Source organism: Podarcis pityusensis (genome assembly GCF_964106645.2).
Source record: "Podarcis pityusensis genome assembly, chromosome: 17".
Taxonomy (NCBI): Eukaryota; Metazoa; Chordata; class Lepidosauria; order Squamata; family Lacertidae; genus Podarcis; species Podarcis pityusensis.
This window is the reverse complement of record NC_138042.1, coordinates 32,239,378-32,262,419: the sequence shown is the minus strand read 5'-3', so window position 1 is coordinate 32,262,419 and position 23,042 is coordinate 32,239,378. Positions and strand designations below refer to the sequence as shown.

At 43.8% G+C, this 23,042-nt stretch overlaps 1 protein-coding gene and 1 long non-coding RNA gene across 4 annotated transcripts; one reads left to right on the top strand and one right to left on the bottom strand.

The window, feature by feature from the left end:
* Window positions 1-246: 246 nt before the first annotated feature.
* Window positions 247-14,810, bottom strand: TMEM175 (transmembrane protein 175). The gene is made up of 10 exons (XM_080986890.1): window positions 14,594-14,810; window positions 12,588-12,626; window positions 11,750-11,847; window positions 10,042-10,093; window positions 8,434-8,469; window positions 6,868-6,951; window positions 5,872-6,036; window positions 5,468-5,546; window positions 4,307-4,436; window positions 247-2,467 (listed from the first exon to the last, which is right to left on the bottom strand). The coding sequence occupies exons 1-10, from the start codon at window positions 14,747-14,749 to the stop codon at window positions 1,804-1,806; spliced, it is 1,503 nt and encodes a 500-aa protein (XP_080843016.1). The 5' UTR covers window positions 14,750-14,810; the 3' UTR covers window positions 247-1,803.
* Window positions 14,811-17,011: 2,201 nt separating this feature from the next.
* On the top strand, window positions 17,012-21,991 carry LOC308466310. 3 transcript variants are annotated; one of them, XR_013980715.1, is made up of 3 exons: window positions 17,012-17,664; window positions 20,292-21,388; window positions 21,890-21,991. It is a non-coding gene; the product is annotated as an uncharacterized lncRNA (long non-coding RNA). The 3 variants fall into 3 exon arrangements; XR_013980716.1 differs by lacking the exon at window positions 17,012-17,664 and adding an exon at window positions 17,677-17,900; XR_013980717.1 differs by lacking the exon at window positions 17,012-17,664 and adding an exon at window positions 17,677-18,082.
* The last annotated feature ends 1,051 nt before the right edge of the window (window positions 21,992-23,042 follow it).

Here is a 23,042-nt window from a genome sequence, read left to right as displayed (position 1 = left end):
CAACAAGTTACTATATAAAATTTTGCCACTTAAAAGAATTATTTTCAGAAAGGTATCAGTCTGGGGAGACTGCAAGTGGCATTTGCTCAAGAGCAAACTAGATGGGATCTGTGACTAGGATCTCCTGTGAGGTTTCGTTTCCTCCTAGTTTGCAGCTTCACACGGCTGCTGTAAGGATTGGTGAAATGGTATTCTGGTATTCTAATGTGGAAGAGAGATGATGAAGTGGAGTAAAACTCCTGCCAGTTTCAATTGTAAATGCAGCATTTTATTCAATAAAAAAATGTTCCAACACATTTTAAAATTAAGGAATGTATAAAATAAGGGACCAAAGAGAATCATTAAGAGGACATATCTTAGATTGTAGGTTGAATCTCAACATACAATATAGTGCATTTCTCCAAAGCAAGTATTATGATGATCAATCAGTCAATCAATCAATCAATCAATCAATTAAATAAAGGTAATTGTGCATCATAAGCCACTCAAAATATAAATACTATTTTACGTTTATAATAAAGTGCAATCAAGGGAAAAGTACAGAAGCTATTAGCTAGCCTATGTAGGTGCATTTCAAGAAAAGAGACTGTTTTTTTTTTTTCTGAATGGCATAATGCTGAGCATTTCATTGAGAAGTTGCATCAAACATTAGGTATAGAAAGTTCTTCCTTCCAGCTAAAGGCAACATTCAAGATAAACCGGCAGCTTAGTGGATTAGCCAAAGCTCAGATGACTTTATACTGGAAGTGTATCGGCTCAGCAGAACAACACTGAAGGAAAGAGACATTAAGCAAGAGCTGGAAAAAGACTTGATATCCGTAGGTGCTACCCTCAACTTTCTGCAGAAACCAGGATGAGCCCTGGTACAATTTTCACATTCCTAGACTCCAGATTCCTGAGAAATCGGAGGTCTTTAGATTTTTCTACCAGAGATGAACCACCTTGTCTATTGTCCATGAAAGCCATTTGTTTTGGAGATTCCCGGGCAGTTGCCCGACACTCTACATAATAATTTTCACTCATATTCCAGGCCAAATGCATCCTGTATGTATTCCAGGAAGCAGATGTTGATTTACTGCAACAGGCGTATCATAGAATATGTAACAACTTAACATTCAAATAATGCCCCCTGATAACATGAACATGACATGAATACGAATCTTACTACTTTTACTAATTATGACAACTGAAACTTGACTTTAGGAACTAGGGAAAGCTACCATATTCCAAGACCATGGATTGATCTACCTCGTATTATTAACAGTGACTGAAAACAGCTCTCCGGTTTCAGATGGCCTCTCCCAGCTCTACCGGGCAATCCTATGAACTGAATCTGGGACATTTTGCATGCAAAGCATGTGATTTAACACCAAGCCACAGTCCCGTCTCCTTATTCAACGCCTCAAAAACAGACCCAATGCTATAATTCTCCCTTAATCTTTCTGTGCTCCTTCTGTCACCATGCTGGGGGAAACCAAGCCAGATGGACGGCGTATAGATAATAAATTATTATTTTTATTATTATGCAAAAAACTGACTACATTGGTGGTTAGATGCATCACCATAGCACTAATCACTGACAAAAACGTCCAACCTGCAGCCAAAAATATGGCCAGTGGACTTTGCACGACTCCATTTCTGATGGAGATTTGCAGCTGAAATCTCTCTACTCAAAGCGTTTTATGTTCCATGAAGCAAAGCATCTAAACAGGTAAAATGTTGAATATACCCAGTTGTGGCTTGGACCAGGCACGTTCAAGTAGAAGCAATTCCACAGGAATTCCAAGGAAAGCAGCGGTAAAGCTATGACAAGGTCTCGGAAGGAGACAAACAGGCTTCCTCTTCTTCTGATACATCTTTCCGTGGCCTGAACAGAGACACCAGGAACTTCAGCGCCACCAAACCAACCCTGACGAAGATGCGCAAGACGAGGAAGGCAAAGGGGATGACGATCTGCATGAGGTGGAAGATTTCTGTACTCAGCTCGCTTACAGCGCAGGTCAGGAAGAAGGCTGCGAGGCTCGCGCAGGGGTAGAGAGCCAGCTTGGCAAACATGAAGGCGTGCTCTTTGCCGCCGTATCGTGCAAAAGGATGCAGCGTTTCCCTTTCGTGGAAGAGGGCCGCGGTCCAGATGCCAAACTGAAAGATGCTGGCGAAGAAAATGGTGACGCAGCTCACCCGGATGGCTTCGATTTCGTTGTGAGACTTCTCCGCAAACTCGCTGGTCAGCTGGTAGGCCAGAGGCAGACCTCCGATGAAAGCCAACGAGAGGGTGTTGAGGAGGCCCATCAGGCGCGTCGCTTTTGTCACGTGAAGGAAGAGCGAATGGTGGACAAACCAGAGAAGGCCGATAGTAACAAAAGACCCAAAGTAGGCAAGGAAATTCGGACCGTATTCACTCAATGCATTGATGAGATTCCCGCGGTATTTCTCTCGCACCTCTTTAGCGTCAGGAACGTTATCTTCACTGTTGGGGTGGGAAATAATCTTTCAGTTATACATGCACCGGCATCCATTTATATGGTGATATTCTATCATTTTCTGCATGTTACTTTAACACTTAGAAATATATATATATATATATATATATATATATCCTTTTAGTAAATGATTTTCATAGTTAAACAATGGTACAGTGGTACCTCAGGTTAAGTACTTAATTTGTTCCGGAGGTCCGTACTTAACCTGAAACTGTTCTTAACCTGAAGCACCACTTTAGCTAATGGGGCCTCCTGCTGCTGCCGCACTGCCGGAGAACGATTTCTGTTCTCATCCTGAAGCAAAGTTCTTAACCTGAGGTAATATTTCTGGGTTAGTAGAGTCTGTAACCTGAAGCGTATGTAACCCGAGGTACCACTGTACATATAACACCTCTGTTTTCTGTAAAGGAGGAGGATTAAAATGAACTGGTGGTTTTTGGTCAGTTAGTGGGATAACAGGAGATTGCAGATCTAGGTGACTTTTCTATTTTGCAGGCAACCGCTATGGACAAGCGCTATGTGATAGGCAGCGCTCATGCTACCATCTATGAACTACCAACATGAAGCAAAGGTGGAAATTTCATCATTTAACTTTATTAAGCGTAGGTATTTTCCACTAGGATGTGCAAGTACTAATACAATTGCACAAGACACTGGTGGAAGGCCCATGCTTAAGAGGGATTAAAGGGAGGTCCGCACTGTAAACTCCACCCCCCAAACTCTATGTGGGGATTCCCTTGTGCTTGATGCAGAAGCTGCAGTTAGTACAGAATGCTGCAGAGCAATTGCTGATAGGAGTGAGGCTTTGTCAGCATATAGCACTTGTGCTCAGAGACCTGCTCTGGTTGCCAATTTGCTACTGGGCCAAGTTCCAGGCGTTACTATTAGTATATAAAGCCCTTAACAACTTGGGACCAGTTTACCTACAAGATTGCCTTACCCCATGTGTGGCCATTCGACTGCTTCGATTGGCAGAAGTGGACACTATTACAGGTGCCACATAATACCCGTTCCACATTGGTGAGAATTCGGCCGTTTAGTGTGGCACTTTGGAACTCCCTGCCTACTGAGATCAAGCAGACCCCTGCACTGTACAGTGCAACCTCGGGTTGCGGACGTAATCCATGACGGAGGCACGTCCACAACCCGCAGCATTCGTAACCTGCAGTGCCGCGTCTGCGCACGTGCGTGACATGATTTAGTGCTTCTGTGCATGCGCGAGCAGCAAAACCCGGAAGTAACCCTTTCCTGTACTTCTGGGTTTCCCACGGTCCGCAACCTGAAAACACGTAACCTGAAGCGTTTGTAACTTGAGGTACCACTGTACTTTTTTCAGAGCCTGCTAAAAACACTCTTGTTTAGACAAGGCTACCCAGAATCTTAGAAAGTTGAGGCCATTTTAATCTGTTTTAGTATTTTAACTTTTGTATGTTTTAAAGTAGGGCTGTAAATCTTTCCTGGTTTTCTTGTTTTATCTTTTTGTAAGCTGCTTTGTTTTGGGTTTTTTTAACAGTCAAGCAGTGTATAAATTTTATGAAATAAAACTCTATACAGTGGTACCTTGGTTCTCGAACTTAATCTGTTCTGGGAGTCCAAGTTCCTGCACTCAAGCGGAAGCTGCGTCGGATGTTTGGCTTCTGAAAAACGTTCGCAAACCGGAACACTGACTTCCAGGTTTGCGGTGTTTGGGAGCCGAATTGTTTGGGAGCCAAGCCATTCAAGAACCAAGGAACCACTGTACACACTTTCCCCTCCAAGCACTGTATTCTCATATGAAAAACAGTCAAGGGCAATACTGGATAGAACTAAGATTTCTGAAGACCTACCATATATCCAGAATCAATAGGGTTGCTACGATTGCATAAACTCCATCACTGAATGCTTCCACTCGTTCCTTACTAAGGGGTTCTGTAAGGTAAGAAGTAAAAGACTCCAGAGGGACTTCGTCTTCTTGACCTGGAAGGTACAATAATAAGCATGCTGAATGAAAGCGCTAAGCTTTTCTTTTATATAGTCGACAAGCCTTTATTCATTTTGTCTCATCCCCTAGAAATAAATAAAAATACCTTCACCATGTTATTCCTGCCTACCTCCTCCCATACATATGTTGCTTATCCAAGGCTTGATAGGAGAACCTTTCCTGTACAGATTATTGTTGTGTGACTTTTGATCATGTGTTTATCCTTAGACTCCCAACTGGCCGGCTGCCTATCCTATTTAAAATATAATATTATATTAATTGATCTGCATTCCTCTCTTCTACCAGAAGTGCCCAGAGTGGCATACAACACCATCGTAAAACCATATCATATAAGCAATAAACATGCGAAGGCACTTTCTAAAAGCAAGAGAAACCAGAATGTATCTAAAGCAAAACAAGACACAAAACATAGCAGCAGCAAGGGTAAAACATATTGTACATTAAAACAAGAAACAATAACACTAGGTATTACTTTTTAAATTAAAAAGTACTCAGTCACTCAAGGAGGAGATAAAGCAATCCCATGCAGAAGAATTAAGGCAGCGGTCCTTCTGCCTAGCTGTGTCTGAGGGAGAGGACAGATTGCAAAGCCCTCTCCATCGAGTTGGCTGGGACCAGCTGCCATTTTGCTGCCTCCTAGGCCATTTCAGCTAGTCACTATGGTATCAATTACCGTATTTTTCCGTGTATAAGACACCCCCATGTATAAGACAACCCCTATTTTTTGAGCCCAAAATTAAGAAATAAGCAATTGCAACACTGCATGTATAAGACAACCTCCAATTTTAAACTTAAAACATTTGGAGGGAAATATAGTCTTATACACAGAAAAATACAGTATGTAACTAGGGCTAATGAAGGACTCCTGAACTTGCTTACTTTCGGTTCAGTTCCTTTCTCTTTTTGTATAGTGTCTATTAGATTTCCAATTTGGTGGCAAGAGCAGCCTGGTGTTTTGTTTTGTTTTTAAAAATCTTTAAATAAATAAACATAAAAGGATACTCACCAAGGACCTTGCTTTTAAACCATTTAGTTAGGTGGCTGACGTGTGGGAAAAAAATAACGAGCCCAAGAAACACGTAAGCCTGGAAGGAAATAAGAGCTTGTTTATTGCATGGCAACATGCTCAGACGAGTTCCAGGGTTTGCAGGAATACAAAAAACTCTTTAGGGGGAATAAACCCCCAAACCTAAAAACCAACCCCTCCCCACAACAGCCTGATGAAGACTGGACATGCTCAGCAGACACAAAATATAGGCTGATAGTTGGAAGCAATCGGGAGAATGAGGAAAAGGAGTACCCCAAGTAGGGCATGGTTGGCTGGCATGCTGAAAAGCCCCCATTGTAGAACACAATCCTGCTCTTGCACACAGTTTGGTAATCGCTGTTTGAATGTAAAGGAGGCCTTACCAATGGGATGAAGAAAAAGGAGACGATGGCAGCAAAAAAACTAAGCACCGGCCCTCTTAGTATAATCTTCAGAATATGATTTTTGTAAAATGCCTGGTTTTCGGACTCTTGTATTTGATGGCTGAGTAAATACGGATGGTGGAAGCCATACACTACGATGATTGCCTGCATAGTGAAGAAAACACTGCATGAGTACAGGAGACTAACGCCAACCCCAGACATAATGCCAAACCATGGTTTGGTGTTACAAGAACAAGCCTCAAGCTTCTACTTATTTCTCCAGCTCCCTCTTACCCTTGCACACCGAAGAGTTAGCCAATTTCCAATCCCAATTTGCATCAAACCTTTGTTTACTAGTTCACAAGTGATTGTGAACAATTGTTGTCCACTGTGGTTTGTGCTTGCCTGCAAATCTGAATAGCAAACCTGTGAGCACAAAGCAATGCAATAATAAACTGGTCCTGTAAGTGCTTGCAGCTTTTGCCGCTTCTACTAGCTGCTGCAAGAAGGGAATCTACGCTTTCCTTTAGGGACTAAACAATTATGTTCTCATATAAGGTAAAGGGAAAGGGACCCCTGACCATTAGGTCCAGTCGTGGCCGACTCTGGGGTTGCGGCGCTCATCTCGCTTTACTGGCCAAGGGAGCATGACTAAGCCGCTTCTGGCGAACCAGAGCAGCGCACGGAAACGCCTTTTACCTTCCCGCCAGAGCGGTACCTATTTATCTACTTGCACTTTGATGTGCTTTCGAACTGCTAGGTTGGCAGGAACAGGGACCGAGCAATGGGAGCTCACCCCGTTGCGGGGATTCGAACCGCCGACCTTCTGATCGGCAAGTCCTAGGCTCCGTGGTTTAACCCACAGCGCCACCCGCGTCCCATGTTCTCATATAAGGAGGATAAAACGTGCATCATCACCATTTTCTGATTATAACCTATGGAATCTTTCCTGCTAATAGTCCCTAATTTTAAATACTGAAATGAAAGCAACAAGACCTGGATAGTGCCGATTACAACACTGCAGCTACTAAACATGAAAATGCCAAATGGTACATCTGGAAATGAGGCCATCAAGGAGAACTGCAAGACAAAACAGGAGATCAGTGATATGCTGCAAAATATACTCATGGAAAGTAAAACCTGATAAATATGTATATATAGTTGCTTGGATCAGCTTTTTTTTTAAAAAAATAAAGTTATATATTTGCAAGCTCTGCTTTTCATACCCTTGACACTCAGTTGAATCAACAAACAAACTTGTAAGATCTGCAAGTTCTTCTGAGAGAGGCCAAGAGCATATCCAGGGATATTGTATTAACTTGAAGAGGAAAGCAGTAAGAAATGCTGAATTTCTGAATTTCACTCTTTCAGTGAACAGGTGCTTGAGTACAGAATTCTAGGATGGACTGAGAAGCTTGCAACTTGGGTTTATGAACCAGCATATTATGCCGAAAAGCTACTGGAAGGCATCGGTGCAAGTGCGGTGAAATTTCTATGCTAACTGGCAGAGCCCAGTTTCAAGTCTGGGTCAGAAAATTCTGGGACTGTCTGAACAATTCAGACCATTTAGTTAAAATAATTTACCTTCAAAGAAGATTAGGTTTAGAGTTGCAAGCCTCACCGAAGTCGCAGAGAACAAAATTCACTGTGACAAATACATAATAAGCTCACTCTGCATTTCCCCTTTGTGGTCTCCTTAATCCTGATTCTTAATAAATTCGCTTAAAATCAGCTTCTGGGTTTTTGACATGCATTTGTGACTGAACGGATTAGCAGCCGGAATCACTTTGGTTTCATGCTAACCCTAGTCTGGAGGCAAGGAGATCACAAGGAAAGGAAAGAGGTTCTGGTCTTGTGGTGGGAGGGTAGCTTTTACTGCTCACTTATACTCAAAGCCTGGGGATTTGCTCCTATCCAACACCAGAGGCAAAGAGGAGCTGGGGAGATTTTAGAGAGCCATGGTCTGCAAAGGCACACTGACCACTTTGTTCAAATGGCTTTCTATGCCTGTACAAAGTGTTCCATAATGAGACGTGCTTCAGAATAGATAAGAGTACATACACTTTGTTTGCCTTTCACTTTAGGTGTTATTTACTTGTAATAAGTGAAGTTTTGTGATAACTGGTTAAGCAATTAACCTTCAGCTGACCAAATGATATACCATACAGGCTCATCTCAGCTATCTCCCATTCCCACCACCCTTCTGAGTAATACCCCTCCCCACCTTCTCACTATATAGAAGGATCTGGCAACTTCTGTTTCAGTGTATCTGAAGAAGTGTGCTTGCACACGAAAGCTCATACCAAGAACTAACTTAGTTGGTCTTAAAGGTGCTACTGGAAGGATTTTTTTATTTTATACCATACATAAATTAAAGTCAAAACACAAGAGTTTATTAATGTTACGCTTAAGCCTTTTAAGCAAATAAGAGTTGTACCCATTTCAGGAAGATGTCAACTCTATTCCAACAGGTAGAGTCTTTAAGTTTTAAAAGCAGTTTACACCTCAATAATCAAACAGAAGACAAATGTTAGGCAGGAAAGAAGCAGAATGCTTACTTACTGTGTATGGCAAAAAAGTAATGAGCATCATACATGCCTAGGAGAGAAAGAATTCAACATGTGAGAAGACATGGCTCCTTGGAATGTAAATGCAAGTCAGTGTCCCTTCTCACATTATCTTCATGGTATGGATGATGCTGCAGTTTGGCTCCTTTCTGCTTAGCAATGAAATGTCAGAAGCCCAGGACTATACTTGGGGCCTAAGCTGTAGCCTCTTCCCACTCTAACGTTGCCCCAGTTTTAGGGAGGAATGACACTAGCAAGGAAAGGGAGCCAGAGAACATCCAGGGACTTCATACATAGCAGCAGCTCACATTGAACAAAGATAATGCAGTAAGTGTTGCCTGTGGAACCTCTACAACCCTCGGGCTTTATCCAACCCAGGCATGGTTGTACAAAGAAGAACTCATTGGAAGACATCAGCGGCTTCCCACAATCATCTGTTTGTAGCCTCAGCTCATTTTCCCAAGTTATGTTCAAATCTGTTTCTTGTGTTAGATCACAGCAATTTTAGGGAACAATCAAGCAGGTTGTTCTCTCAGCACAAGACATGCCAAAATGAATGGCAGCTTTATAGGGTTGCCGTATTTCAAGAAGTAAAAATCCAGACACAAAAAGTTGTTGTCAAACACCCGGACATTTTGCTAATTCCCCAAAATTCTTCCCAGACGCTAATTCCATCATTGGAATCCCGGACCTGCCCAGGAAAATCCAGACGTATGGCAACCCTAGAAAGGCAGAAAGACTCCTGGATAGCTCCCTTACAGTTGAAGAAGACTTGGACAGAAGGTAAAAAGGTAAAGGACGGTTGGTTAAGTCCAATCAAAGGAGACTATGGGGTTGCGATGCTCATCTCACTTTCAGGCCAAGTGAGCCGGTGTTTGTCCACAGACAGCTTTCTGGGTCATATGGTCAGCATGACTAAACCGCTTCTGGTGCAATGGAACACCATGATGGAAACCAAGAGCGCACAGAGACACCATTGACCTTCCTGCCACAGCTCTACCTATTTATCTACTTGCACTGGTGTGCTTTCAAACTGCTAGGTTGGCAGGAGCTGGGACAGAGCAATGGGAGCTCACCCTTTCGCGTGGATTCAAACAGCTGACCTTCTGATCGGCAAGCCCAAGAGGTTCAGTGGTTTAGACCACAGCGCCACCCACTCTGCTAAAGGCAGGACTCCTGGACAGCTCCCATACATTTGAAGAAGAATTGGACAGAATGTCCCTCAAGACCATACAAGTCTGTATGTTATGCACTGGGACAAGTTAAAACCTCCAACTGCTTTGGGTAATTATTAAACTATTCATATTTTGCATTTCACCGTCAACAAATGAAGCAAAAAGCATTACACATATATCCCAGGTGCAGTTACGATGTCCCTAATATCATTAGACACTAATATCAAATAGTGGTGCAGTAAAATGGATAAAACACATCATAGCCCATTGCTGTTCTAGATAGTTTTGTTTTTGAAACATTAGGATACTGAAATTTGTAAGCAGGAAATTCAAAACTGTTCCGTCTTGGTATTGATAATATTCAAGACTGGGAATATCTTGATCTTTACACCAGCATGTCTTTTCTAACAGACCTTTATTTCACTCACCAAATTTAGAAGGGCAAGCACATCATCTATGAGTTCGATCACTTGAAAAAGTCTGAGAGGGAGAGAGAGATAACAAAAGCTATTAATAATTTGGCCCTGGTAAAATACTCAGAAAGTTCTGACTGACTTACACGTTCACTGAACAAGTCTTAATTTTGATGATAGTATCACTTGGGAAGAGTTATGCAGTGTACCTCCATTCTATGATGAGTCTACTCATATTCAGCGGTAAGGGAGAAATGAATGTGAAACTCAGAAACTTCCCTTTCTGAAACAGACAAAGATCAGGCAACCAGGCCTGATGAACCAGGGAAATCTGCTCACCAGCTTGCTAGACTCTTTAGTAAGTCAGCCAACAAGATGATTCCCTTCCCCATCCCTCAAGCTCTTACACCTACTGTGGCTTAAAGAAACTAAGAGATGGAAGATTTTCCTGCCATTTCTTATCTTATCAAATAAGCTCCCACCTCTCCCTTGACACATACAAAGGGCTCAGCTTATTATCTCACTTAGGCTGGTCATAACTCCAGTGTGTTGAGGACTGGATAAGACAGGAAAAGAAAGGAGTTTCTCCCCACTGTTTCTTATCTTCTTTATACACTAGCAGAAAGGAGAAAGAACTCTGCCTTCCCTGCAAGCCCTCTGTGAAAGTCACAGGACTTTTTTGGGGGGGAGAAGGTAGGTAGGGGAAGAGGCTAATAAGCCAAACTACTTATTTGTAGATCCCTCACAAACCACCAATTAAATGGGATTTTGAGAACAGCCATCAAACCCAAGCTCCTAAAGGGTGAGTGCTCCTGAGCCAGTAACAACTGTACCCAGGAAATAACAACAATTTTATTATTTGTATACCCTGCCCATCTGACTAGGTTGCCTCAGCTATTCTGAGTGGCTTCCAACACATATAAAATCATAATAAAACATTAAGCATTAAAATACTTCTGCAAGATGAAGCAGAAGCTTATAAAAGTTGTTTCTTCTCCTAAGGCCACAAATGGCAAACAGATGTATGTGCAGACTGGTCAAAAGAAAGCGTCATATGGTGGTAACCTAATGAAATTGTCTGGCAGTAGATTCAGGACAAAAAAGAAAAAAAGGACTTCTTTTAACCAAATGCAATTTATTTTTTCCGATGTGGAAAACAGGGGGCTGGACTTGATAGTTGGTTTGATTAAATAGGTAAAGGGAAAGGGACCCCTGACCATTAGTTCCAGTCGTGACCAACTCTGGGGTTGCAGCGCTCATCTCGTTTTATTGGCCGAGGGAGCCGGTGTACTGCTTCTGGGTCATGTGGCCAGCATGACTAAGCCGCTTCTGGCGAACCAGAGCAGTGCACAGAAACGCCGTTTACCTTCCCGCCAGAGTGGTGCCTATTTATCTACTTGCACTTTGGTGTGCTTTCGAACTGCTAGGTTGGCAGGAGCAGGGACCGAGCAACGGGAGCTCACCCCGTCGCGGGGATTCGAATCACCGACCTTCTGATTGGTAAGTCCTAGGCTCTGTGGTTTTAGAGGTCTTCTTATGTTCTCTTGAGGATTTGTTTTTCCAAGGCTAGTTTAATGTGTTCTTAGCGGCAGTTAATTCAACTGGCATGGCAGGGCTCAGCACAACCTGCAAGCTCTGTTACAGGATGCCTTCCGTCCTTGCTGCAATTCGCAAGAAGGGCTGGTGTGTGTGTACCTTTTCCAACACATTCCTAAATGCATACCTGACATGAGCTGCCCAAGCAACTGTTACTATTAAAAAAGTCATCAGGTAAACGGCAATTTTGGTGGCTAGGAGCTGCTGAACACTTTCACCCAGTTTCTGAAATAAAACACAACATTTGACAAACGAGTGCCTGTTATTCATTACAGAAGTTAGTGAAACATGACATGGTGTACTTGTTTTTCACACAAGCAAAAGCACAAAGAGCAAGGGCGTTGCAAAACAAGGTACACTGTGAATTTAAAACCAGAACAAAAAACAAATCTAATCCATTCTTCCCTCTGCTCTCTGAAGACACAAAACCTGAGAATGAAACTCTCTGAATAAAGACAAATCTAGCTGGTGGACACACTGAATTCTTTAAGGTGCCTGCTAGTTAATTAGGAAGCAGTATAGATGTCTTCTGCTCTTTCTAACCTGGAAGTACTACCCTGTGAACTGATCAGGAAAGCAGTGCTGTTAGGTCAAAAGCAAAATATGGAGACTGTGCTGTTCCTATCCTGGTGGATGCATGCAAAATAACAGGAAACACAAGAGGCCAGTCAAAAGAGAACCCACTTGCCACCTGGGCGAGGGAAAGTGGGGTAGGGGAAGCTGAAGACGAGGGTGCCGGATGTGGTCTGTGGGGCACCTATTGAGAGAAACTTTAAAATGAACCTGAAAAGGATGTTCTAATTTCTTTTAGTACTCAGAGCTAAATGTCCTCTATACTGGAACAACCATGCTGAAGATTCAAAGTGCAATCTAAATTAGTAAACCGAAATACAATCAAAAGTACATTTAATATGAAATATACCGCCTAGAATTATTATTAGTAGTAGTATTATTATACACAATACCTGATCTGGGTGTATCTTTGTATGGGCCACGGGCAAAATCTGCAAAAGAAGCAGCATTTGTAACAAGCAGTGAAGAAAAAACAAAACACCAAAGAGCATAAAAGGGACATTTGGGGAAGGAGGAAATGATCTCTAAAGAGTTTTTGGATGCATAAGCAAAATGGTTATTTCCCAACATGAATTCCTCACCCTGACCTTGCTCACAATCACAGTGATTAAAGCATGGTAGAAGGGTGCCACCCCATCTTTTCAACCTATCCTTTATTTTACTATTAAAATTGTACCACTTTACTGAGTGGTGCTTACGCCCAAGTAAATAAAGATGTTATTATGTAAAGGTATGCAGCCACAGCTAAGAGAGGGCTGGACAGGGGCTAGCGGTGTGGGCGCAAATCTCCTTTCAGCCACAGCGCTCATTGGTTGACCTCACCCACCCACCTCAGGAGTGTTGTGAGCAGTGCTTTTTTTCTTAAAAAATGTTTCGGGGTATTCTCATTTTGACTCAAGAAAACCACCATTTTATAGTTCAAATCAGGAAAAATAAATACAGTAAATGGACAAAAGTACAAAGATTCACAAAATGTTTAGGGGTATGCATACCCTGACCTGCGTTCCCCCCCCCCCCAGAAAAAAGCACTGGTTGTGAGACTAAAATGGGAAAACCCGCATTTTTTAATCTCTTGTAGGCAGAGCAGGTTCTCTGCCCCCTGGAGCAGAAGGGAGAAACTGAAACTGAGGTCCTAATCTGATTTGAGGATTGTGAACACAGCATGAATGAAAGTGAAAGGTGACAAGTTCCTCCCGCCCCCCCCCCCCAAAATAAGCAGTTTTCCCAAGTGGTTAGAACTGACCAAGGCCTAGGGAACCCACAGTTCAGTCATTCTCTCTGGGGGCTCATCCACACTTCGGTTTTGTCCTGCCACTTTCTCCTTACAGCTGAATCAGAGCAAATGTTCTGTGGGTTGACATTTGCTCCGATTCAGGGGTGTGTGCATTGTTGGATTGTTGTTTTTATCCTGATTACATATTTTGTGCTTTCATATTCTGATTCTGTCTTGTGAACCGCCTTGAGACCTCCGGGTATAGGGCGGTATATAAATATAAATTCAATAGATACAATAAAATAAGCAAACAGTGGAGTTGTCCTGAGGAAAGCAGCGGGGCAAACGGGAAAAGGGCTCTCAAGACCCCTGGTTTCTAGGCACAGGTACGAGCAAAGTGTGGTCCAAGAGCCTTCGCAGGGTTGTTGTGTAGTCGAAACAGGAGAAGGGAAAAATCTCAAGAGGCTTGGGCAACCCAACAACATTGTTACTACTATTTTCCTTAGACAGGGTAGAAACATAAGGAATAAAGCAAGATTATTATTGCCTATGTATTGCAGAGGTGGCTGCATGATGAGATGCTGAAAGAGCTCGTGACCCCAGGTTCTAATCCAGCCATGCTGCTTCACCTTCAAAAAGGAAGAGACATTTGGGGGTTTTCATACCTTTATTTTAGATCTGGTTACGTAGGAATTGTTCAGTCTGATTGTGTATTTTTGGATGTTTCATTTATTGTTTATGATTGCTTTTGTTGCGCTGCAATTGTGCGTTTTCCCCATATTGCATGGTCTGAACTGATACCATAGCTCATGTAGAGCATGAGACTCTTAGTCCCAGGGTCGTGGGTTTGAGCCCCACTGGGTGAAGAATTTGTGCATCGCGGGGGTTGGGCTAGATGACTCTTGGGGGTCCCTTTTATCTCTTTTATAAATCTAACTTTGGAAAGGTGGCATACCATAAAAATTATGTGTGTAGGTATGTTAAGAAATAAATAAAAAGGAAGAGGCGCTGCTGCAGAAACCTCGCCCCTTCCATGCGAAAGGGCAGCCCCGGGGTTGCGCCTCGTGCCTGCTCCCAGCCTGTCTAGCGCAGCAGGCGGGACTCCGACAGGTGCAGCTCCACCCGCCCTCCCACAGCAAGGGGCGCGCCGGACTGGGCTGCCCGGCCGCCCTCCGAGAGACTCACCATGACGGTGGCGATGATGGAGAGCAGGGCGTCGCTATAGGCCAGCAGGCGCTGCGAGGCCTGGGTGCCGCGGCCCAGCTCCCCGCCGCCAGGCCTGCCCGGGCCGGGGGGCGTCGACGGAGAGACCACGGCGACATAGTCCCCGGCTTCGGCCATCCCGCTCCTCGCACGCCGGGCGGGCCTCAAAGCAGAGCCCGCCCTCCCTCCTCGTCGCGGAGGCCGGCCGCCAGCACCGCCCGCCTCCTCCGCCCAGGCCCGCCCCGCTCTCGGCGGCCTCGGCTTCGCGAGGAGGCGCTGCCCGGTTCCCGCCGGGGCGGGAAATTGGAAAGGGAAAGACGCAAAGCAAAAAACCCGCTACTCGGATTCACTTTGCATTGGGTTTCATTATGAACGAGGATCCATGGGGATGCAGCTCACTAGACCCGAGTCTTCTCGTGTCGTTTCTTTTAAAACCATTAATTTGAGGGGGGGGGGGAATATAATTTTTCTTTTGAATTTTCTGTTTTACAATTCTGTGACATATAACCAGTCCCAGAACATTGGTACCAAACGCGTGTCACATTTAGTGCCACATGCACTTCATTGTAATTCAGTAATTTTGGAACTTTCTCAAAGAGGGGAATTACACGCACTAAAATAAATATTGGAAGAGGAAGTGTGAGTCATTGGTACTCCCATTCCCCAATATATATAATATATATGTCACCTGCTAACACTTGTCTTTCACAACGTGAACCTACCATTTCCTGAACACACACACACTCTGAGGTGTGTCTCCACCCCATGCATGCTGCTGAGGCAAGCAAAACAAAAAATGCTTTCGTTTTCTCTTGATTTGCAGGGTATTGACACCTGAGGCATCCAACGTTTTCTGAATTAAAATTAGAGGCACACTTCACCAATGGGATTTACTTTTAGAGAGGCCAAATGTTCAAGAATATGAACAGGACCATACCAGCTGAGTCACAGATTCCAGAGCTAGCAGCCACCCATTCTAGAACCAGGTCTAATTCTAGAACCAGGTCTAAAAACAAGCAGCCAACACTTAACCAGCAATCTAGTCATACAAAAGATGGTGCCATAAATTCACTTGCATGACACCACAACATCCCCATTGCAATGGTTTTTATTTTATGGTTGAAAAGATGCTGAAGGTAGCTCAAGCTTTGTTGCCTCAAAGACAAACTCCATCTCACTGTTGAGGCTTGGTTGGGGATGAACACTTGCCTCCGTATTCCAAGTTGTTCATTTCCTTGGCCTTTGGTGTTCTGTAGCTTTCAATACACCTCAAGGAAATGGGAGCAATAAAGGAACGCCATGAACAAGCCGCTAAGAATCAGGTGCTGGTGGGCTTCCTTCCCTCCCCTGACATGACCTTTTGGTGGCCAGAGCACAGATGCCTCCCAGGAAGGACATCTTTTCCACCCTCCCCCTTCCAAGCCCAGCATGCTCCAACCACCATCAACACACCATTGCAAAGGGAAATTTGCTCCTGCTGGGCAGTGGGGATGAATGGGCACCTGTACAAAGAAGGAAATCATGTGCTCATTCATGCATCAGTTGATGCTTTGATTTCCCTACCTGAGGACAAAAGGCTACATAGCTTGTAGGTTATGAAATAGATCCTGAAACTGACCCCAGAAACCCTTTACAAACTGCAGTGTCCAGAATCAATTGAGGGAAATAATGTGTTTTGAATGTCCTGTAAGGGTATAGGGTGGGAGTCACCTCATGAGTCCTTTCAGCAAAAACCCTTCATATAGAGATTTGCTTGTGATTTTCTTCCTCCCTGCCCCCTGCCTCCGTGTTCCCCCCAAATGGCTCTGGGAGGATCAGGAGAACCCCCGGAAAAGCATGCTGGGATGGAGTCTCAGAGAGGAGGGACTGTTCCATCTGGCAAGTTGAACCACTTGCGCTGACAGAACATTCAATAATAACACAACAGTGAATTGCTCCCATAGGGTGTACACAATCTCAAGAAACACTTTTCACACAAAAGATGTGCAATAGCTCTACAGTCTAGACCGTGTCGATTACAGGCAACTGCCCGTTTGCATGGGGGTTGCATTCCGGGTTTTCGCGTGTGTTGGCAGACCGTGCGTAAGCCCACCCTGTTCCGCCCCACCCTGCCCCCGTCTCGTTCCACCCCCTTTTCGGGCCACTTCCAGGTCCACAGAGATGAGTGTATGACGGTTACACCTCAATCATAAAACAATCGCTGCCTGTACATTTAAAAACACACACCAGCACTTAGACTCCATTGATTCTAAACTAAAATGTGTGTATGCAGTCTCAAGTGTCGGGGGTGAGAAGCAACTGCTGTCCTTTTCAGCTGTGCCCCAGATTGCAGCCTGTTTATTTTGTTCCATAGAATTCAATGGGGCCCACTGAGTCCCAAGCATGGGGGGGGCAGGCTTTTGTTAGGGAAGGCAGAAACTCAGTTTGTTAAGTATTTTTATTGATTGAGGGGGGCACCTGCCCCCTGCCATCTTGGCTAGGCCCATGGTCCAAAGCCAGCCCTTCTTCCGATAGCTTTTCCCTCAGCCCTTTTTCACGGTGGTCACTCGAGAGTGTGATGGGTTAATAAATGCCAAGAAGTGATGAGCACGCCCTCCCCAATCCAATATCTTCAGCTGCAATCCTAAAAACACAAAGGGGTAAGCCCCACAGAATATATCAGGACTAATTTCTGAGTAAACACACACCTGTTTGCAGGTTATTCAAGTGTGAGTCAAGATGAAATGGTGAAGGAGTTACCTTCATAATAAGATGATGAAAGGAACAGTGTGAAACACACGTTATTTATTTCCAGAATGTATTAATGTGGGAAGAAAATACTAATTCCTCACCAAAGCCCTGCAACGATTGCATGCTGAAAATGAAGACATTTGCACCCACTGTATTAATGCTGCAAGGGACTTTTTTATGTGTCATTATGACCAACAGGTGGTGGAAGGAGCGAGCCAGAGTCTAGTGAGTGAGCCTGTCCCTGGCTATAGTACTGGTCAAAGCTGAAGGAGTTAAGGGGCGGAGGGATTAGGAAAGAGACCCAGATGGGGAAGATGAAACAGGTTTGTAAACACAACTGCTTAGATGTTTTAAGTAAACAAAGGGATTTTACTCTACTGTGATAGGAATTTTGAGGTCTTAGATATATGGTAATGTTCATAACCGCACGTACATAGATCAGCCCAGGAAGACCGACCTGAAGCCATTTTGATTCCTAAACTGAGCAAATGTTTTCTCTGCAAGGTCAAAGTGGAAAAGCGTCCCCATTGTCTTTTCCTTCACAAATCCTGTCTTAAGGGTATGTGTGTGTTTGAATAGGGTGTGAGCCTGTGACCTGGCCCAGGAACTAAGTATTTATCATTACAAAAGATTGGACAGGCACCCGAGGAAATCCAATCAAGTAACCTGCCAGACAGGAGATAAACAACGACAGGAGAAAAACAACATTCAAATTTCTGTTTAGACCGCCTTTTTTGTGATGTAGGTATGATGTATCTGAGGGGTGGTCTTAGGTTACACCCCTTCTGTGATGTATGATGTTTCTGGGGGTGGTCTTGATCTAAAAGGTAAAGGGTAAAGGGACCCCTGACCACTAGGTCCAGTCGTGGCCGACTCTGGGGTTGCGGCGCTCATCTCGCTTTATTGGCTGAGGGAGCCGGCGTACAGATTCCGGGTCATGTGGCCAGCATGACTAAGCCGCTTCTAGCGAACGAGAGCAGCGCACGGAAACGCCATTTACCTTCCCGCCGGAGCGGTACCTATTCATCTACTTGCACTTTGACGTGCTTTCGAACTGCTAGGTTGGCAGGAGCAGGGACCGAGCAACGGGATCCTGCTCACACCGTCATGGGCATTCAAACTGCCGACCTTCTGATCGGCAAGTCCTAGGCTCTGTGGTTAAACCCAAAGCGTACAGGGTGGAAATTTCAATAGTCTTTATAACGCCTTGCGCACCATTTTTCTGGGTCCCTCCTATCTCCTGCGGAGAGATCAATAAAGGCCAAGCCTACAGGCTGCTGTTTTGCTCCAAGTTATCCTAGTTGGTGTCTTTGTTTTTGTCCAAGGGAGCCCTCGGATTTTTCCGTTAACACTACTGAAACATTACTGTTTACAACTTCAAAAAGAGGTACAAGTAATTTTCACCTGTGAGCTGATATATATGTATTAATTAGGTATCTGTCTAAAAAGTGTTAGGAGAGGCAATAATTTTGAAATCAAACAGAAACGGAAAGAAAATAGAAGACCAAAGAAGAATTAATCCTAATCAAAGAGGGACAGTCATTTGTGGACAAAAGATGGACTTTGTGAAAGTCCTCAAAAGAAAGCTTAGCCGAGCAAAATATAAACTGAAAACTCAAAAAAAAACCAAGATGAAGATTTTAAGGATAATCGCCAAAACAAAAAAACCCATGTGAAAACTGGAGAAGGCAAGAGAAAATGAAGGAATATGAAGGGGATAAATCAAGTTTTGCTTACTTTCCAAACTAACTAGTCTTTGGATGTAAAAAGGAGCACATGAAAGAACATAGATGGATATGAAGTTTGCTTAAAGCACAGTGAAAAATGGGTAGGAGAAATGGAAAGTTTTTCTTTTAAAAGGCAGCTGGAGAAGCCAACTGATGTTAGGGAAAGTGTGAGGTTTTCATTGCTGAAACTAGAAAAGTCAAGATTGGGAAGACTTTAGCATTGGAAAGACTTGGAAGCAAGAAATGTTGGTGGATCCAGGCTGATGAAGTGTAGCTGGTAACACAATAACTGAAAGCCCTCTGCAATGTTCTTAGTAATACTTTGATAATAAGTTTTTACTGAAGCCAGGAATAGGAGAGATGAGAAGGGGGGGATTTGGAGAGCATTGCAGGCATACTTACTTCTTGTTTCTTGCTAGAAAGTCTGGAAAGTCCTTGTGTGTACCACCTTCCTGAGGTTATAAGTTCTTTGTTTTTCATCTAGCCCTGAGATTGGCATCTAGTAGCACCCGTAACCCTCCCTTAGAATGAGTGTGCCAAGATTTTGGTGGACAGCAAGTGTGGCAGGTAGCAGAAGCAGAAGCAAAATGCACTCATCATGGGTCAGAGCATTTTATCTACAGTGGTACCTCAGGTTACATACGCTTCAGGTTACATACACTTCAGGTTACAGACTCCGCTAACCCAGAAATAGTGCTTCAGGTTAAGAACTTTGCTTCAGGATGAGAACAGAAATTGTGCTCCGGCAGCAGCAGGAGGCCCCATTAGCTAAAGTGGTGCTTCAGGTTAAGAACAGTTTCAGGTTAAGTACGGACCTCTGGAACGAATTAAGTACTTAACCCGAGGTACCACTGTAATTTGAAGCTATGGGGGAATTGCAGAAGACGGGCACCAAAACATTGTTAAGTTTTTTTTGTTCCTGGAGATGTTTCTAAATCCAGAAGGTCCCAAACATGCCAGCATTTGAGGAAGATAAAAACCACAAGCAAAATGAAGGTGACTTTGCCAATTCCATTGTGGAAAAGCAAAGAAGGCATTTTGAAGATGAAGCTGCAGGTGTCAGTGATAAGAAAGAGGTGGCTTGTCCTTGGCTCCTGTGGAGGAGCAGATGCAGAGCGACTGCTCAGGGATGTAGCAACTCCAGGACCTTGTGTGAAAGTGTATTATTCCTCTTAGGAAAGTTCTTTAAGTCTGAATCTCATCTCTCTGCTGTGCCCCTCTAGATCAATGGATCATCCAGCTTCAAACAAAACTGGTGGTAAAAATAGTTTTCCACGATTGAAGGACATTTGGGTGAGTATCCCTTTCTTGGCTAGGGAGAAAATCTCTATGGCGTTCCGTCTGCAACTCAATGTGCTAAGACTCTTTCAGGTTGCGGTGACAGTGCTGTCAGAAGAGGCCCTGTTCCATGTCATCACAATGAGGCCCATCTGCAGGTAGGAGAAGACTTCTTCTTTTCTTCCAGCTCTTCTTTCCTTCAGGCTTCGCAGAGTTCAGTGTACATGAAGTGAGAGTCGCCTACATTTGGACTGTGCTGCTTTAGGTAAGTTCACATTCCACCACTCAGTTGTCTTTTTTCAAGACAATGTTTTTTCTATTGGTCTCTCCTTTTTCTCATTTTCTTTTCTGCTGGTCTCTTCACAGGTCTCTCCAAAGATCCTACAACACTGAGATGAAGACAGCTGTTTTCTTTTTGTTTGTTTTTTAAATCTCATTTTCTGTAAGATTGGTGGAAGGTGACTGGGGACAAACTGGTGATTCTAGATGTCTCTGTTCTGCCCCTCTAGATTAATGGCTCATCCAGCTTTAAATAAAATGGCGGTCAAAATGGTATTCCGTGACTGAAGGACATTTAGGTGAGTATCCTTGCTTGGCCAGGGAGGAAATCTCTATTGTGTTCCATCTGCAACTCATTGTGCTAAGACTCTTTCAGGTTGGGGTGACTGAGTCATCAGAAGAGGCCCTATTCCATGTCATCACGATGAGGCTCACCTGCAGGTAGGAGAAGACTTCTTCTTTTGTTCCAGCCCTTCTCTCCTTTTGTTCCGGCTCGTCTTTCCTTCAGATTTCTCAGAGTATCCCTTGCATGGCTAGGGGGAAATCTCCATTGTGTTCCATCTGCAACTCATCGTGCTAAGACTTTTTCAGATTGTGGTGACAGAGTTGTCAGAAGAGGCCCTATTCTGTGTCATCACAATGAGGCTCACCTGCAGGTAGGAGAAGACTTCTTATTTTCTTCCAGCTCTTCTTTCCTTCAGGCTTCGCAGAGTTCAGTGTATCTGAAGTGAGAGTCGTCTGCATTTGGACTGTGCTGCTTTAGGTAAGTTCACATTCCATCACTCAGTTGTCTTTTTTCAAAACAATACTTTTTTGTATTGGTCACTTCTTTTTCCTATTTTCTTTTTTCTCTTCACAGGTTTATCCAAAGAGCTCTACTTAACATCTTCAGGTTTTCTTTTTCCTGAGAGAACATTCACAGAATGTTCTCTCAGGTTTTGCTTTTCCCCTTGTTGCATTGCTGAAAAAAAAAGCAAAAGACACTGGTGGTCGGCGCTCCTGGTTCCCAGGACGGGGTTCAAATCCCTGCGGTGTCCATGCTTACTTCCAATGCAACTGCTATCTCTCTCTATTCCTCTATCCCTCTCTATCTCTCTCTGTCTATCCCTATCTATCTCTTTCTGTCTCTCTATCCCACACTGCCCAAATAACAATTGGCTCCCTTTCTCTTAAGTATTAGCGTGGGAGGGTGGTGACTTCAGTGACTAGCTTGGGGCTATTATAATGATTTGTGTTTTTAACTACTTCCCCTCTCTTTTACCAGCATAGACAATGAGGCCTATGAGGCACCGGCATATGAGGAGGTGGTGACTACTGGCTACTTATCGGGACCAACCATCTGGACCATCACCTCCAGCCCAGGGACAACCCCAGTGGAGCCCCCTCCGTACAGCGTGGTCATTGAGTCTCCTGCCCACGGAGAGACTGTGGTCGAGGCGTTCAGGGTTTCGGTGGCACCAGGCCCACGGCGTGCCTCGGAGGCAGATCTACAGTCCCGGTTCCGCCTCAGGTTGCTTATGCTGCCAAAACTGCAGCGATTTGTCTCGGATACCCATGAACTCAAAGGTGTTGAAGAGCGGGCAGAACGTCTGGAGCCCCTCACGCCCCCTCCTGCTTATGAGACCGCGATTGTGGAGGAGGTCCTTGAAGAAGAATTTCAGCCCTCCAGGCTATGAGAACGGTGCACCGTGGACATTTTTCGTCAGACTTTCTTCGGTGGTCGTCCTGTTGCAATCCATGCGATATGAGAAACATGGCCTGTGTGCAAGATGTTAGCTGCTGTATCCGCTTTTTAAGAACTCTCCTGAGAAATGTGCACATACAGGTCTGAATTTCTCATGGGAAATACAAATATACAGTATATAAAAAAACGAACTTGTGTTTTCTGACATTTCCAGAATGTTCTTGGACTTACAGCGTAGGCTGCTTGGAAGCTGGCTTTAAAGAAGGCTGGACTGGTTGGTGTAATGATTGCTGCTCCTTTTTATTTTTAAATAACCACATCTGAAACCAAATAAACTGAGATGGCAAATCTGGGATCAAAACTACGAACCACATCTTAATGATTTCCAAATCCTGTTTAAAAGCTTTGAGTCTGAGAGTTTGCAAACTGAGATTAATAAAGAATTCAGCTTCTGAAAATTGCACTTACTCAAACCATATTTCTTTGTTGTTGTTGTTGTTTAGTCGTTTAGTCGTGTCTGACTCTTCGTGACCCCATGGACCAGTTTGGTCAGACTCATGTTTGTAGCTTCGAAGACATATTTCTTTATTGTGGAACAAACTGCATATTATGTGCAGAACAGTGAATTTGTAAATATGTAAAATTATGAACATTGATTGTGTACAATTGAATAATGTTACAGAGAAATGCAATTGCTTCCTGCCCTTTTAAGAAACATACTAGCTGATTATCA